Raw genomic sequence first — 12,711 nt, 5'->3', positions numbered from 1 at the left:
GCAGGCAGGCAGAGCTTCCGCCGTCGGGTCTGCGGTCTCCATCCACAACAGTCCGTGCACCAACAGGAAGCCCCGAGCCGAGAAACCTGGAGCATTGAGAGGTTCAAAGCTAACTCTCCGTCCTTTCCACGCATTCGACATCATCACAACAACCCCTCGCATCACCCCCCGGAATCTTCCACCCAACGACCACCGACAGCAATTCAAGATGGCGTAAGCTTCTCCCCTCCGACTCCGAGCTTCTCGACGACCCTCCGACCCTCGAGCGACTGCGCGCATTGCGGACGCCGCCCCAAAGTCCAATTGCCTGTCGTCATGACGCACTATTATTCGTCGTACGATTTCGGAATCCCAGGCTAACAGCTCTCTTTCTTGCCCGACTGCAGCGGCCTCGTCAACGCCAAGAACCGTGTCCCTGAGAAGCAGCGCTTCTACCAGCAGGCCTACAAGAACCACACCCGCCTCTGGAAGATTGTGAGTTGAATTCGACACTCGACGATGGAGGCAGATTGGATGAAAGGAAAATAAGAGAGGGGGGTATATGGGAGAGAAGGAGACAGGGAGATATGATCGGGACAAGGGCTGATGATGAAATCGCAAACAGGGCCCTCGCAGCGGCATCATCATGACCTCCTTCAACATTGCCATGTGGGGTACTTTCGGCGGTGCGTATACCTTCATTTTAGCTTACCGCCTCGTCCTTGGTCCTTCCGCTAACTATACATCAGCCTCCATGTACGCCATGTCCCGCAAGGTTCTCGGCTACAACACCTGGTTCTCCGAGGATTAAATTAGCCGTCCTACTGCGATAGCCAACGAAGGATGTGTTGCTGGATCATAAGAGAAGCAAGTGATTCCCTTTGAATATGTGTATAGTCACGAAAGAGCAACATAGACGGCGGCAGAGGGAAGGCCGCTTTGGGTGACTCCTCCAAGAAGTAGGCCACCATGCCAACATTCCCTATTTGCATCCTGGATCCCATCGACCACCTTTTTGGAGCTACTGTAACCGTGGAAATCGTGATCCATTGGGGTCTCGGCGTTTCGACTGCCAAGCTCCAAATACTGATGGCTGCAGCTGGCAAGCCTTTTCTATCATTACAAAATTATGGCGTTCTTGGCCATGCGGTAGTAGTAGTGGCCATGGATGGGTAACGTTGATCTGTGAATAATGGCCTCCAGTTGTCCCCTTTCTCGCGCGGGCAGGTAAAGCAAGCGCTTTTAGATTCCTGAGGCACCGGGGGCCTTCTCGTCCTTCTTTAGGCTTATCAGGAGCTCGCGGAAACGCTCCTTGCCGGAACCAGCAGCACCGCCCTTAGCTCCCTTGCCGCTAACGTCAACCAGCTTGGCAATGCGCTCCCAGCTCGTGCCTCCCGATGTGGTATCCTCGCGGTTGGCAAGAAACTCCTCGGCCTCCTTGCGGGTCTGCGCAATCGCCTTCTCCTTCTTAGTGTTGTAGTTATCGTAGAAATCGTCAATGTTCTTCTGGGCCTCCGCGATGGTCTCGGCTCTCTGGGCGGCGAACTGCTCCGCGCGCTTGGCAAGCTGCGCATCACGCTTCTCGCGCCACTCCTTGATCACCTCGGGCTCTTGCTCCTCCTCGGCGTATGGCGCATATCCGGAGTTGTAGGACACGGAAGGACCGGTGCCGGTGATGGTGCCGCCTGGCGCAACAGACTAAAGTAGAGATACCCCTGTTAGAACCCAAGACCATAAATGCGTGCTGTATCGACAACTTCTAGGCGCGCATTGCTTATCCGTACCTCGTTGCCTGCGGAAAGGTCGGGGAACTGGCTCTCGAAAGCGGCGTCAGTCTCGATACCGGCGCCGGCGCCAGCCGAGGAGTCGAGGCCACCCCCTAGGAGGTCGTTGTCATCGTCGAAATCGGCATCCTCAACTGTCGCAAACTGGTTGGCATCGTCGCCGAGAAGCGCCTTCTCACGCTCGAGGAAGTTGGTGGCTGAGGGGCTTCCAGAGCCTTCCTTGATCTCTGTCTGGGCTTTCGGGGGGTTAAATGTTAGCAGGCAGTGACAGCAAGGTAAGGGGATCTCCAAACAATGCCAAGCTTACCGCCGGAGTCGAACTCCTCCAGCGAGGGGAATCTGTCAGCCATGGTGTGTTGGAGGCGTAGTTGACTTGTGGTTGATCGGGTCGCGGAAGGGTAAGAATTGAGACTGGAGACGTGGACTGCAAATTGAAGGATTAGGTAGGTCGATCAAAGAAAGTTGCGAATTGAGAAGGTTTGTTTGATGGAAAGTGTCTTGGTGTTGGTGTTGCACTGCGGGAGTCCGAGTTGCAGCCCCAGCGCTCCTGATCGCGCCAGGTTGCGACGGGACGCCACTCACAGCGGCCACTTTGGCACTTTGGCACTGTCCACAGCGGGCGGCCAGGTCGGGACGGGACCCTCTTTGGCCAGGGGAAGCCGGAGGGGACGACAGCTGCAGTGACAGATTCGACGGCAGCAGCAAGCGGCAGGCAAGTCTGCGGCAGACGTTGGTCCCTCTTCAGGTTGCCCGCCCTCGCATTGGTGGATGGGGGAAGCTCCAACGTCTGTTTCGTTCCCACCTCCCCGTCGTCAACTTCTTTCTTCCTCGATTTTCTTCCTTTCCATTAACAACATTCACCACTTACGGTTTCAGTTGTTTGTCACAGAGCATCCAGATCACGCTCATTTGCTCTTCGCATTGCAAACTCTTCCTGGTGACAGCATTGGTAATAGCAGGAAAACGACTCCGGTGTAGTTGGACCACACAGCCTGACTGCGTAGTTCACTCTGAGCACTGCCGTCGTTCCAGTGTTGTGTGTTGATAGTCCACGCTTCTGCCACATTTTGAGGTTGTTCCCAAGGGTTTTCGATCCATATTCTAGATCATCACTCGCTCGGCTGCGTCTGGAGTCACTACTACAAACATCACGGATACCTCCTCGTACTGCTGCTGTAGATGAGTTCTGAATAAACCCGACACCGCATATCTAAACATCTGCCCGTCCACCATCGCCAACCAACCATCAACAACCCCAACCCAGCCCTTTCAGCCAGCGTGGGTGAAAGTACCAGCCATCAACCATCAGCAACCACCTTCTCAACAAATTCCAACAAGCTTCACCTAACCCTTCATCATGGCGTATAACGAGGATGCTGTGCTTTCTAAGCTCTCTGCACTCACTGAGACGCATGAGAGTATTGCTACCACCGCCCAATGGATCATGTTCCATCGGTAAGCTCCTGCTGCCTACAACAACTGCGTTTACCTCCTGTTTGGTTTCTTGACCGACGAACTGACTATTAATGTACCTTAGGCGGCATGCTGCCCAGACTGTCCATCTCTGGTTGACCAAGCTCAAAGACCTCCCCAGTCCCAAGAGGCTCAACATGATTTATCTTGCAAACGGTGAGTGCATCTTCTAGGCTACACCATAAACGTCACATATCATGTGCCCCCGGCGTTCGCTTTGGGACAAAACTGTCCAGTCCTTTTCGGTTGAGATCGAATGCTGACCATTTTCGCCTTTATCCACAGAGGTAACCCAACAATCAAAGGCTCGCAACAAGGAGGACTTCCTTCAGGCTTTCTCACCCTTCATCGCCGATGCAACCGCGTTGTCTTATAAGGGCGCCACGTCAGACATCCAGAACAAGCTCCGAAGGGTTGTCGATGTTTGGAGAGAACGCAAGATATTCCCCTTGGAAGTCCAAGACGCTATTGATTCTCGACTAAAAGGTAAGTCCTGACGATTTATGTCCCGACCACTCCCAGGATAGATAACTAACTTGTTCAATACAGAGCTTGACTCAGCCCGCTCCGGTGGCCCAATGTTCGGTTCCACATCACTATCGTCGCCAGCTGCAACTGTGCCTCCAGAGTTGGCGCCCTTGGTTACCTCACAGCAGGCGATTGCCAAGAGTGCCCAGACGCTCAAGACAAGCCTCACCACCGCCAACTCGGACTACAGCAAGCTTATGGATCCTGCTCATGCCCCTTCTCAGGCGCCAGTGTATGCTGCGCGACTCAATGGGCTGCTTAAGAACCTCGCCACTGCTGAGGGGGCTGTGACGGAATGCATCAAGACCCGCGAAGAGCTTATCAATGCCTTGGAGAAGATGTTGAACTCCAACCGACAGGCCTTGGAAGCTGAGCAGTCACAGCTGAGGGATCTAGGCACCCGCAAAACGGCAGTTGAGGAGAAGAAGCAAGCAATTGAGCTTAGCATCATTGGCGGTTTGCCTCACAATGCTCAAGAGCCGGCTGTCGGTGAGGGGCGCGCCCCAAGCAGCTCGGAAGGTCACGACATCGCCCGTCCCCAGGTCGAAGCCCTCACACCGCCTCATGTCCAGGATCACGACGATTTCTATGACAACCAGTCCATTGAGCAACAACAGCCGCAGAACGGTCATGCTCACCCAACCGGGTCCGCCCCCGGCATTGAGATGCTGTCCGCCCTCGCTTCGCAATATGAGTCTGTCCCGACTCGCGAGGCCAAGAAGCGCAAGATCAACGAGACAGAAGACTTTCCTGATGTGGGCATAGATGCTGAAGTCGCCGACATGATTCGGAAGGAAAGCACAGCCTAGAAGGCGAAGTCTTCGTCCGGATCTCCGCCTGGGAGATAAGGCTCTGTAGGCCAGGAAATCTATTGCACTTACTCTCTCTTTGTGTCCTTGTGTCTGTACCTGGTGCGTACAGTCTAACCTCCTGAAATTGGCACCATTTTTGCTTGTTTATGAGGACTATGATGGGTGGATGGGAAGAAGCACGATTTAACATGGCATTTTGGCGCGGGTCTGAAACGTTCTCTAGAGAGAGTGGAGGTACAGAAAGACGGGATTATGGGCAAATTTCATATGGCAAATCAACTAGCTGTTCGAATAGCTGTAGAGATATCGCAATTGGAATGAGACGACTTGAATGCATCAGTTCTTCAAACAAATCGTTTATCCCTTTTGTCTATTTCTTTCCCGTGGCTGTGTGATGACGTCCACAAGCTCCCAGAGCTCCAATACCCCTGAGAGGTGGCGGCATGGGCCAAGCTTGAGCACGGGCCCCTTATGGAAGCTGCCCGACATCGTGAACGTGATTGTCGGGATCCGGAATTCAGAACGGATGCCGCCGGCAATATTGACTCTGTTCTCTTGGCCGAATGACGACAGCTCCCGCCGATTAAAAGACGCGCGCTTTGCCCTGGTGGGGAACTTCTATTGGGGGAGAGGGACAATTGATGAAGAACAATCGAATCCGCCACCATTGTGCCCCCCGAACTTAACTTGAGCGCCAAATCGCAGTTGCTGCAGCGCAAAACCGGCGATTGACCACTGCAGTTCAGATCCCGTCCGCCGGGACAAGCAAGGGTTTTACACCGACGACCGAGCCGACCGAACTGCCCGCCTGTCATCTCAGCTTCCCATCTTCCATCATCCATCATCGAGGTAACGTTCCCGTCTCCCGTCCCCGTCGTCCTTCTTCCTCGGCAACAACCTTTCCACTTCTTTCCTTTCATCTCCTCCAGTCCCTCAACCGCCTACATCCACCAACCCACCCATTCGCACGCAGTGCATGGACTGCTGCTGCGGCAAGGGAACCGGATACTGACAGGAGCAGATAAGTACACGCGCGCATGCGTGTTGGCGGTTGCGCATCAGGCATCTAATAATATAGCCCACTACAACACCGACATGATATGATAGAAACTCGACACCGAAATCTCTCGACATAGCGAGACTAGTTACCTACACCCGATCCAACAAATACACAAATACTTCACACCATGGCTACGGGGGCAGCGGTGCGCCGCGCCGTGCTGCTCCCCCAATGGGGCGGTAGCGGCGCCGGGCTCGCGGCCTTGTTCCAACAATCCCCCACTATAACTTCCTCGATCCTGTCTGCGAAATCCTGCCGTCCATTCTCCTCTCTACCCCGGTCTTCGACGACAGCCTTCGCGACCGCTTCAGTCCCATTCTCGTCCATCTATTCCGGTTCACGACCATGCGTACAGTCCCAGCGCTGGACTTCCCCCTTCGGCATTCTCCGCCAGCTATCGACATCGCAAGCCCGCCTACGGGAACAGTCAGCCAAGGAGGCTGTGGCAGAGACAGTGGAAGAGGCGGCGAAAGATCTCAACAAGGTCAAGCAGGATGCATCTGAAGAACATCTCAAGGTACACGGTTTTGCGAAAAGCGAGAGGGCGAACAAGGCTGCCCACATCAACATGAGCGCTCGCCTCTCCAAGGATGGCAAGAGTCAGTCAGGCACCAAGCCCGGGTTCGCCGAGGTCTGGCGTCTGATCAAGATTGCGCGCCCCGAGGTCAAGGCTCTGAGCGTTGCATTCGTCCTGCTTCTTATCTCGTCCGCGGTTACCATGTCCATCCCCTTCTCTGTCGGCAGGATTCTGGATCTTTCCACCCAGGGTTCCGCCGACGAGGTTCGGCTTTTCGGTTTTACCCTCTATCAGTTCTTCGGTGGTCTCGCTGGTCTGCTCACTCTTGGTGCGACGGCCAACTTTGGCAGAATCATCATCCTCCGCATCGTCGGCGAGCGTGTCGTGGCTCGGTTGCGCACGCAGCTCTACCGCCGCACCTACGTCCAGGATGCCGAGTTCTTCGATGCCAACAGGGTTGGTGATCTGATTTCGCGCCTGAACTCCGATACCGTTGTCGTGGGCAAGAGCATTACCCAAAACGTGTCTGATGGTCTTCGCTCTCTGGTTAGTGGTGCGGCGGGCTTTGCGGCCATGTTTTGGCTCAGTCCTAAGTTGACGTCCATCATTCTCGTCATGGTTCCCCCTATCGGTCTTGGAGCGGTGATCTATGGTCGCACGATTCGCAACTTGAGCAGACAGATTCAGAAGAACGTTGGTTCGCTCATGAAGATTGCTGAGGAACGGTTGGGCAACATCAAGACTAGCCAGGCCTTTGCCGGTGAAGTGCAGGAAATCGGTCGCTACAACAAGCAGGTCAGAAAGATCTTCGCGCTGGGTCGGAGAGATGCCATTGTCTCTGGTGTCTTCTTCTCCTCGACGAGCTGGGCTGGTAACATGACGATCCTGGCCATGCTGATTGTCGGTGGAAACCTCGTTCGCACAGGCGCCATGTCTCTCGGCGATTTGACCTCGTTCATGATGTATACTGTCTTTGCTGGATCGAGTCTCTTCGGTGTCAGCGGCTTCTACTCGGAACTGATGAAGGGTGTTGGTGCGGCGAGCCGCTTGTTCGAGCTCGAGGATCGCAAACCGACCATTCCACAGACTGTCGGTGTGAAGGTTACCTCTGCGCAAGGCCCCATCAAGTTCTCCAACGTGACCTTTGCCTACCCTACCAGACCCGCAGTCAAGATTTTCGACGGCCTCGACTTTGAAATCCCCTCGGGCACCAATGTGTGCATCGTCGGTCCGTCAGGTGGCGGCAAGTCGACTGTGGCCTCCATGCTCCTGCGCTTCTACAACCCCACAGCCGGTACTATCAGCATCAACGGCGTGGACATTTCCAAGATGAACGCCAAGTCTCTCCGCCGCCGCATCGGCATGGTTGCCCAGGAGCCCGTCCTCTTTTCGGGTACCATTGCCGAGAACATTGCTTACGGCAGGCCCTGGGCTTCGCGCACGGAGATCATCGCGGCTGCCCAGAAGGCCAACTGCGGTTTCATCAGCGACTTCCCGGATGGCCTTGAGACTCAGGTCGGCGCCCGTGGCGCCCAGCTCTCCGGTGGCCAGAAGCAGCGTATCGCCATTGCTCGCGCGCTCCTCAAGGATCCCGATATTCTCATTCTCGATGAGGCCACCTCCGCCCTGGACGCCGAATCCGAGACCTTGGTCAACTCTGCCCTTGCCGAGCTCCTCAAGGGCCGCAGTACCACCATCTCCATTGCTCACAGATTGTCGACCATTAAGCGGTCCGACAAGATCATTGTGCTCTCTAGCGAGGGTACCGTGGCCGAGATTGGCAGCTACACAGAGCTGAGCGCCAACAAGGATAGCCACTTCAGTAAGTTGATGGAGTGGCAGATGAGCGGTGGTGACGTCCCCGCGGACCACCGCCCGCCCTCTGGCGATCCTCATATCAGAGAGGTTGAGGAAATTGAGGAGGAACTTGCGGAGGCGGAGGATGACATTGATGACGCTGTGGAGGAGGCTGTGAAGTTGCGCAAGCAGCCGGTGAGGGAGTAAAGTGATGGCGCGGGAATGCTTTTTTTTGTTTCCCAGCAATAACTACACACTCGCACACCACAACACACAACATGTGGTAATGAACTTGGGAGTATGTCAGCCATTTACCACGTGGGACGAGCTTTCTCTCTGGTCGGGCCGCTGACACCGAGAGAAATGTTGTACCTCTCAGGCCCGAACCTCGGAAACGGCCACATCTTACACCATACCCGCCGAGCAAGTGGCCGAACATCAAGGCCCATGCTATACATTGATGCTCTCCTCAGAAAGAGAGCACGACCTCAACTTCTCACTGTGTACATATCACATATTTACTTGCTATGATTGTTATTATTATCTTTAGGATTTCTTTCTCTAGGGCGCTGTCTTGTTCTCCACTCTAGACCCGATCACGGATGACCGGTTAGGATAAGCGAGCTATATGTATGATGTATGATAGATCGGATGCAGGAGCGTGAGCGAAGGGGGAGGAAGGCTGGCACTACTGGGGAGGTTAGGAGAGGGCCGATTTGGAGTAGTAGGAAGGATGGAATAGATAAAACACAAATAAGGGAGTTGTATGTTCACAGGATCTTTACTTGTTGAGGGTGGTAAATCCGGCAACTGTTATCTCTTGTGGTTGTTGTAAGGCGTGTACGAATGTAATGGGACTAAAACACAGCATACTGTACCGTATCAATCAACATAATCCAAGGCGATAACGACATTTCCTATAATGGTGGCGTTCCTAAAACTTCCGTTGCCAGGTCCTCAAATCTCTATTCCAATTTCCGCAGTTTCCGTAAACTCAAAAGCTCAGCAGAGGTGGTCGTATTTACACTCAGAAACCTCAAACCCCTGAGTCGGGTTGTCGTCTCCTTTTCACTAGCGTAGCGTACTCCCGAACGACGGAGCCTCTTCAGTCCCATGTCGTCACAGTGTCTTGCCGTGCCCCGGTGGCGGCGACAATGTTCGACTCCACTGTTTGTCACCGCGATACAACGCTGCAACTTTGCAAGCCAAGGAACAGTTTGCTGCATCTTCCCGTCAACACAAAAAGCATTTTGTTCGAACGCTATGTACGAAAGAATCCCTCGTAGCCCTGTTTCTGAGAGTATGTACATAGGAGTGCAGGGGGGTCTCTCTTTGGCTTCAGGAATTATGAGACGAGAACTGCCGTTAACGATTGCGTTATGGTTCTTTTCTTAGAGCTTCGCACACCGTAATAGTCGGGCAGGCTATCGATGCTAGACTTAAGTACAAGGAGGAGGCTAGGGTTTGTCCCAGTGATGGCTCTTCTGCTTCCGCTTGTTCGTTTTCGTAAACTCATGGATGGATGATGCAGGTTGCAGAACAATTGATATCGATGTTTATGGTAGTGCTGGGATGCCGGGCCGGGATGCGTACACGTACAGACAATCTGTAAAGAGCTTGCGTGTTTCATGTGAAGCCCGGACCTGCGATTTCACATTTCCATCCCGTCCTGCATTTTCTCAAGTCGATGAATATTTGGCCTCGCTATCATTTCGCTGCTCGAACTGCTTATACTCGGATTGATTACTGTGATCGTATCTCGGACTGCTTTGATCCAGGAAGTCATCGGTTAGACAAATCTTACGAATCCGTCACCAAGTCCAGGCATCGTTTCCCATGATCTATCCGTTGTCGTTTAAGGTTGTACTGAATGAATCTTTATACACCCGGAGAACAAAAACATAAGTCTGGACCCCACCCCCGCAATCCCCGACTCAGCTCCGGACAGGGGTTGACAGGGAACGAGAACAATAACTCTTTCTTCATCTTGGCTTCCAAGACATTTCAGTTTTCTTTTCTTCTCAAACCAGTTTTTTCTCATACAGCCTCGCCTCCCGTCAGTTTCTTCAGTCAATCTTTTTGATACCCTTCGCTTCACCTCACTTCAGCGGCAGCTATACCCTGCAGTGACACACCAATTGGCGCTGCAATTCCACCCTTCGGGCCGCTAAATTTAAGGTTTTTAGAACGATCCTGTACTGCGACCTTTCCATTGGAACAAGGGGCGGACAAGGCATCATTGGCGGCAGAGCGCCGACTTCGCAACGACCAGGGACGACCGACATTCTGCGTTGGCTGAGTCACTTACTCAAGCACCACAGTGCCCGGGCAAGGAGGTCTCAACACCAACAAATAATCTTTTTTTAACACATCGGAGTCCGATATACTCACTCTCACTCACTCGCTCATCCCTGAGATACCCCATACCTTCTCGCGGAAGTTCATACATAAGATTCCACATACACATACACACCCACAAACATGACCAGGTCCCTACTACTACAGAACGACAGCCCCAATGGCTGGATCGTACAGAAATTCGGTGGCACAAGCGTGGGCAAGTTCCCCGACAGAATCGCAGAGGATATCATCAGGTATGAAATATGATGGATCTGGGTGTGGTGTGTCTGATATGTGTACACCCACCCTTCCGCTCGCCCGACTCTCATGGATGAATGAATAAACAAGGACTCTGTGACTGACCTCACATTTTGAATGCAGACCGTATGTGAAGGACCATAGGCTAGTAGTCGTCTGCTCAGCAAGGAGCACAGGAAAGAAGGTTACTGGAACCACAAGTCGGTGAGTATCTGCATCTCACCATGATCTCTCATCACTCATACTCAACCCCCGTCAACATAAGTGGTCATGACCAGTAGCGGCTAATCCAGTTAATAGGTTATTAGAGGTATTCAAGAATCTCAAGGCGATTGCTGCAGACGCAAGTGACGAGGGGAAACAAGATGTTCTCCTCAAGGACGCCAAGAGAATTATCGGTGACATCTGCAGCGACCACGCCGCTGCGGCCGACCAGTTCATCCAGAACGCCGAGCTGGCGGCCATCGTGAAGGAGGAGACGGTAAAGGAGTGCCAGCTACTGACCGAGTATCTGGAAGCCGCCAAGCGGTTCCACCTCGAAGTAAACTCGCGGGCAAAGGACCGAGTCATCAGCTTCGGCGAGAAGCTCAGCTGTCGCTTCATGGCCTACCTTCTCAAAGACCGGGGAGTCGACGCCGAATACGTCGACCTGGCCGACATCCTTCACTTCGACGCCAACATCGAGCGGCTCGACGCCACCTTCTACCGGGACGCGGCCGAGATCATCGCCAAGAAGATCCTCGCCTGTGAGAACCGCGTACCAGTCATCACCGGCTTCTTCGGCAACGTACCGGGCGGCCTGCTCGACGGCGACGTCGGCCGTGGCTACACGGACCTGTGCGCCTCTCTGGCGGCCGTAGGCCTGAAAGCCGACGAGCTGCAGATCTGGAAGGAAGTCGACGGCATCTTCACCGCCGACCCATCCAAGGTGCCCACGGCGCGCCTCGTCCCGTCCATCACGCCCTCCGAGGCCGCCGAGCTGACCTTCTACGGCTCCGAAGTTATCCACCACCTGACCATGGACCAGGTGATCAAGGCCACGCCTCCGATCCCCATCCGTATCAAGAACGTCAAGAACCCGCGCGGCGAGGGCACCATCGTCAAGCCCGACCCCCTTTTGGCGCCCGACCAGACCCTCCAGCGCCACAAGCAAAACGGCACCAACGGCACCAGCACCCCCAACGGCACGCCCTGCCCCAGGAGCACCAAACCCAAGCGTCCCACGGCCGTGACCATCAAGGACAAGATCTCCATCATCAACATCCACTCTAACAAGCGGTCGATCGCGCACACTTTCCTGGCGAGGCTCTTCGCCATCCTCAACAAGCACAAGGTCTCGGTGGATCTGATCTCCACGTCCGAGGTGCACGTCTCGGTCGCCGTGCACATGAGCAACGCCGAGATGACCAATTTTGACGCGGCGGTCAAGGACCTGGGCGACTGCGGCGACGTGAGCGTTCTGCACGGTCTTGCGATCCTCAGTCTGGTGGGCGCTGAGATGAAGAACATGATTGGTATTTCGGGCAAGATGTTTTCGACGCTTGGTGATCATCGGATCAATATTGAGATGATTTCTCAGGGTGAGTTTTGGTTCCTTTCCAATTTATTGAGGTGGGTGGATATTGGATGAATAGGTAGCTAATTCATGTGACATAAAATAGGTGCCAGCGAGATCAACATCTCCTGTGTTATCGACGCTAGGGACGCCGAGCGGGCTATGAACATCTTGCACACCAACTTATTCACCTTCCTTGAGTAAAAAAAAGGAAGAGGATAGATACGGTGGTAGGGGCAGGGTGTGGTAGAGAACAACAGTGGAAGAACTGTGTTTGGTTTGGACATCTCTTTGTCCTTAATCTTACGGTGAGTTAGACGTGAGTGAAACCTACAGGGTCCGGAAGCAAGAGAAGCAAGAGAAGACAACATAAGAGGTGGGGGGGAAATAAATAGACGGGCGGTTGCCGGGTGGAGATCTTTATACTATCTGGACAACACACAGCAGCGAAGATTCTTTTGCGGTTTTCTCATTTACATGGCTTTTTATATAGAGCACGGAAGGTAACGAAAAGGAAGGGTTTTATACAGCGCAATAGACAAAAATCACACAGATATCGAACTTGAGACGCACCGGGGAGTCAGGTGAGTGTTAGAAGAGGGAACTGA

At 53.7% G+C, this 12,711-nt stretch overlaps 5 protein-coding genes across 5 annotated transcripts; 4 read left to right on the top strand and 1 right to left on the bottom strand.

The window, feature by feature from the left end:
- Positions 1 to 118: 118 nt before the first annotated feature.
- Positions 119 to 933, top strand: SMAC4_04472 (uncharacterized protein). Its single transcript, XM_066090117.1, has 4 exons — positions 119 to 213; positions 387 to 474; positions 605 to 665; positions 729 to 933. Exons 1-4 carry the CDS (start codon positions 209 to 211, stop codon positions 788 to 790), a joined length of 216 nt encoding a protein of 71 aa, XP_065946039.1. The 5' UTR covers positions 119 to 208; the 3' UTR covers positions 791 to 933.
- A 13-nt stretch (positions 934 to 946) lies between these two features.
- Positions 947 to 2,295, bottom strand: SMAC4_04471 (uncharacterized protein). Its single transcript, XM_003343764.2, has 3 exons — positions 2,071 to 2,295; positions 1,764 to 1,999; positions 947 to 1,677 (listed from the first exon to the last, which is right to left on the bottom strand). Exons 1-3 carry the CDS (start codon positions 2,111 to 2,113, stop codon positions 1,222 to 1,224), a joined length of 735 nt encoding a protein of 244 aa, XP_003343812.1. The 5' UTR covers positions 2,114 to 2,295; the 3' UTR covers positions 947 to 1,221.
- Positions 2,296 to 2,564: 269 nt separating this feature from the next.
- Positions 2,565 to 4,925, top strand: SMAC4_04470 (uncharacterized protein). Its single transcript, XM_003343763.2, has 4 exons — positions 2,565 to 3,218; positions 3,301 to 3,392; positions 3,522 to 3,722; positions 3,786 to 4,925. Exons 1-4 carry the CDS (start codon positions 3,121 to 3,123, stop codon positions 4,571 to 4,573), a joined length of 1,179 nt encoding a protein of 392 aa, XP_003343811.1. The 5' UTR covers positions 2,565 to 3,120; the 3' UTR covers positions 4,574 to 4,925.
- A 658-nt stretch (positions 4,926 to 5,583) lies between these two features.
- SMAC4_04469 (uncharacterized protein) lies at positions 5,584 to 8,157 on the top strand (the record flags this gene model as incomplete). The annotated part of the gene is made up of 1 exon (XM_003343762.2): positions 5,584 to 8,157. The coding sequence occupies exon 1, from the start codon at positions 5,764 to 5,766 to the stop codon at positions 8,155 to 8,157; it is 2,394 nt and encodes a 797-aa protein (XP_003343810.1). The 5' UTR covers positions 5,584 to 5,763.
- A 1,822-nt stretch (positions 8,158 to 9,979) lies between these two features.
- Positions 9,980 to 12,675, top strand: SMAC4_04468 (uncharacterized protein). Its single transcript, XM_024655545.2, has 4 exons — positions 9,980 to 10,544; positions 10,672 to 10,752; positions 10,849 to 12,128; positions 12,210 to 12,675. Exons 1-4 carry the CDS (start codon positions 10,432 to 10,434, stop codon positions 12,305 to 12,307), a joined length of 1,572 nt encoding a protein of 523 aa, XP_024511421.1. The 5' UTR covers positions 9,980 to 10,431; the 3' UTR covers positions 12,308 to 12,675.
- Positions 12,676 to 12,711: the final 36 nt, after the last annotated feature.

Source organism: Sordaria macrospora, chromosome 2 (assembly GCF_033870435.1).
Source record: "Sordaria macrospora chromosome 2, complete sequence".
NCBI lineage: Eukaryota > Fungi > Ascomycota > Sordariomycetes > Sordariales > Sordariaceae > Sordaria > Sordaria macrospora.
This window is presented reverse-complemented; position numbering and strand designations above follow the sequence as displayed.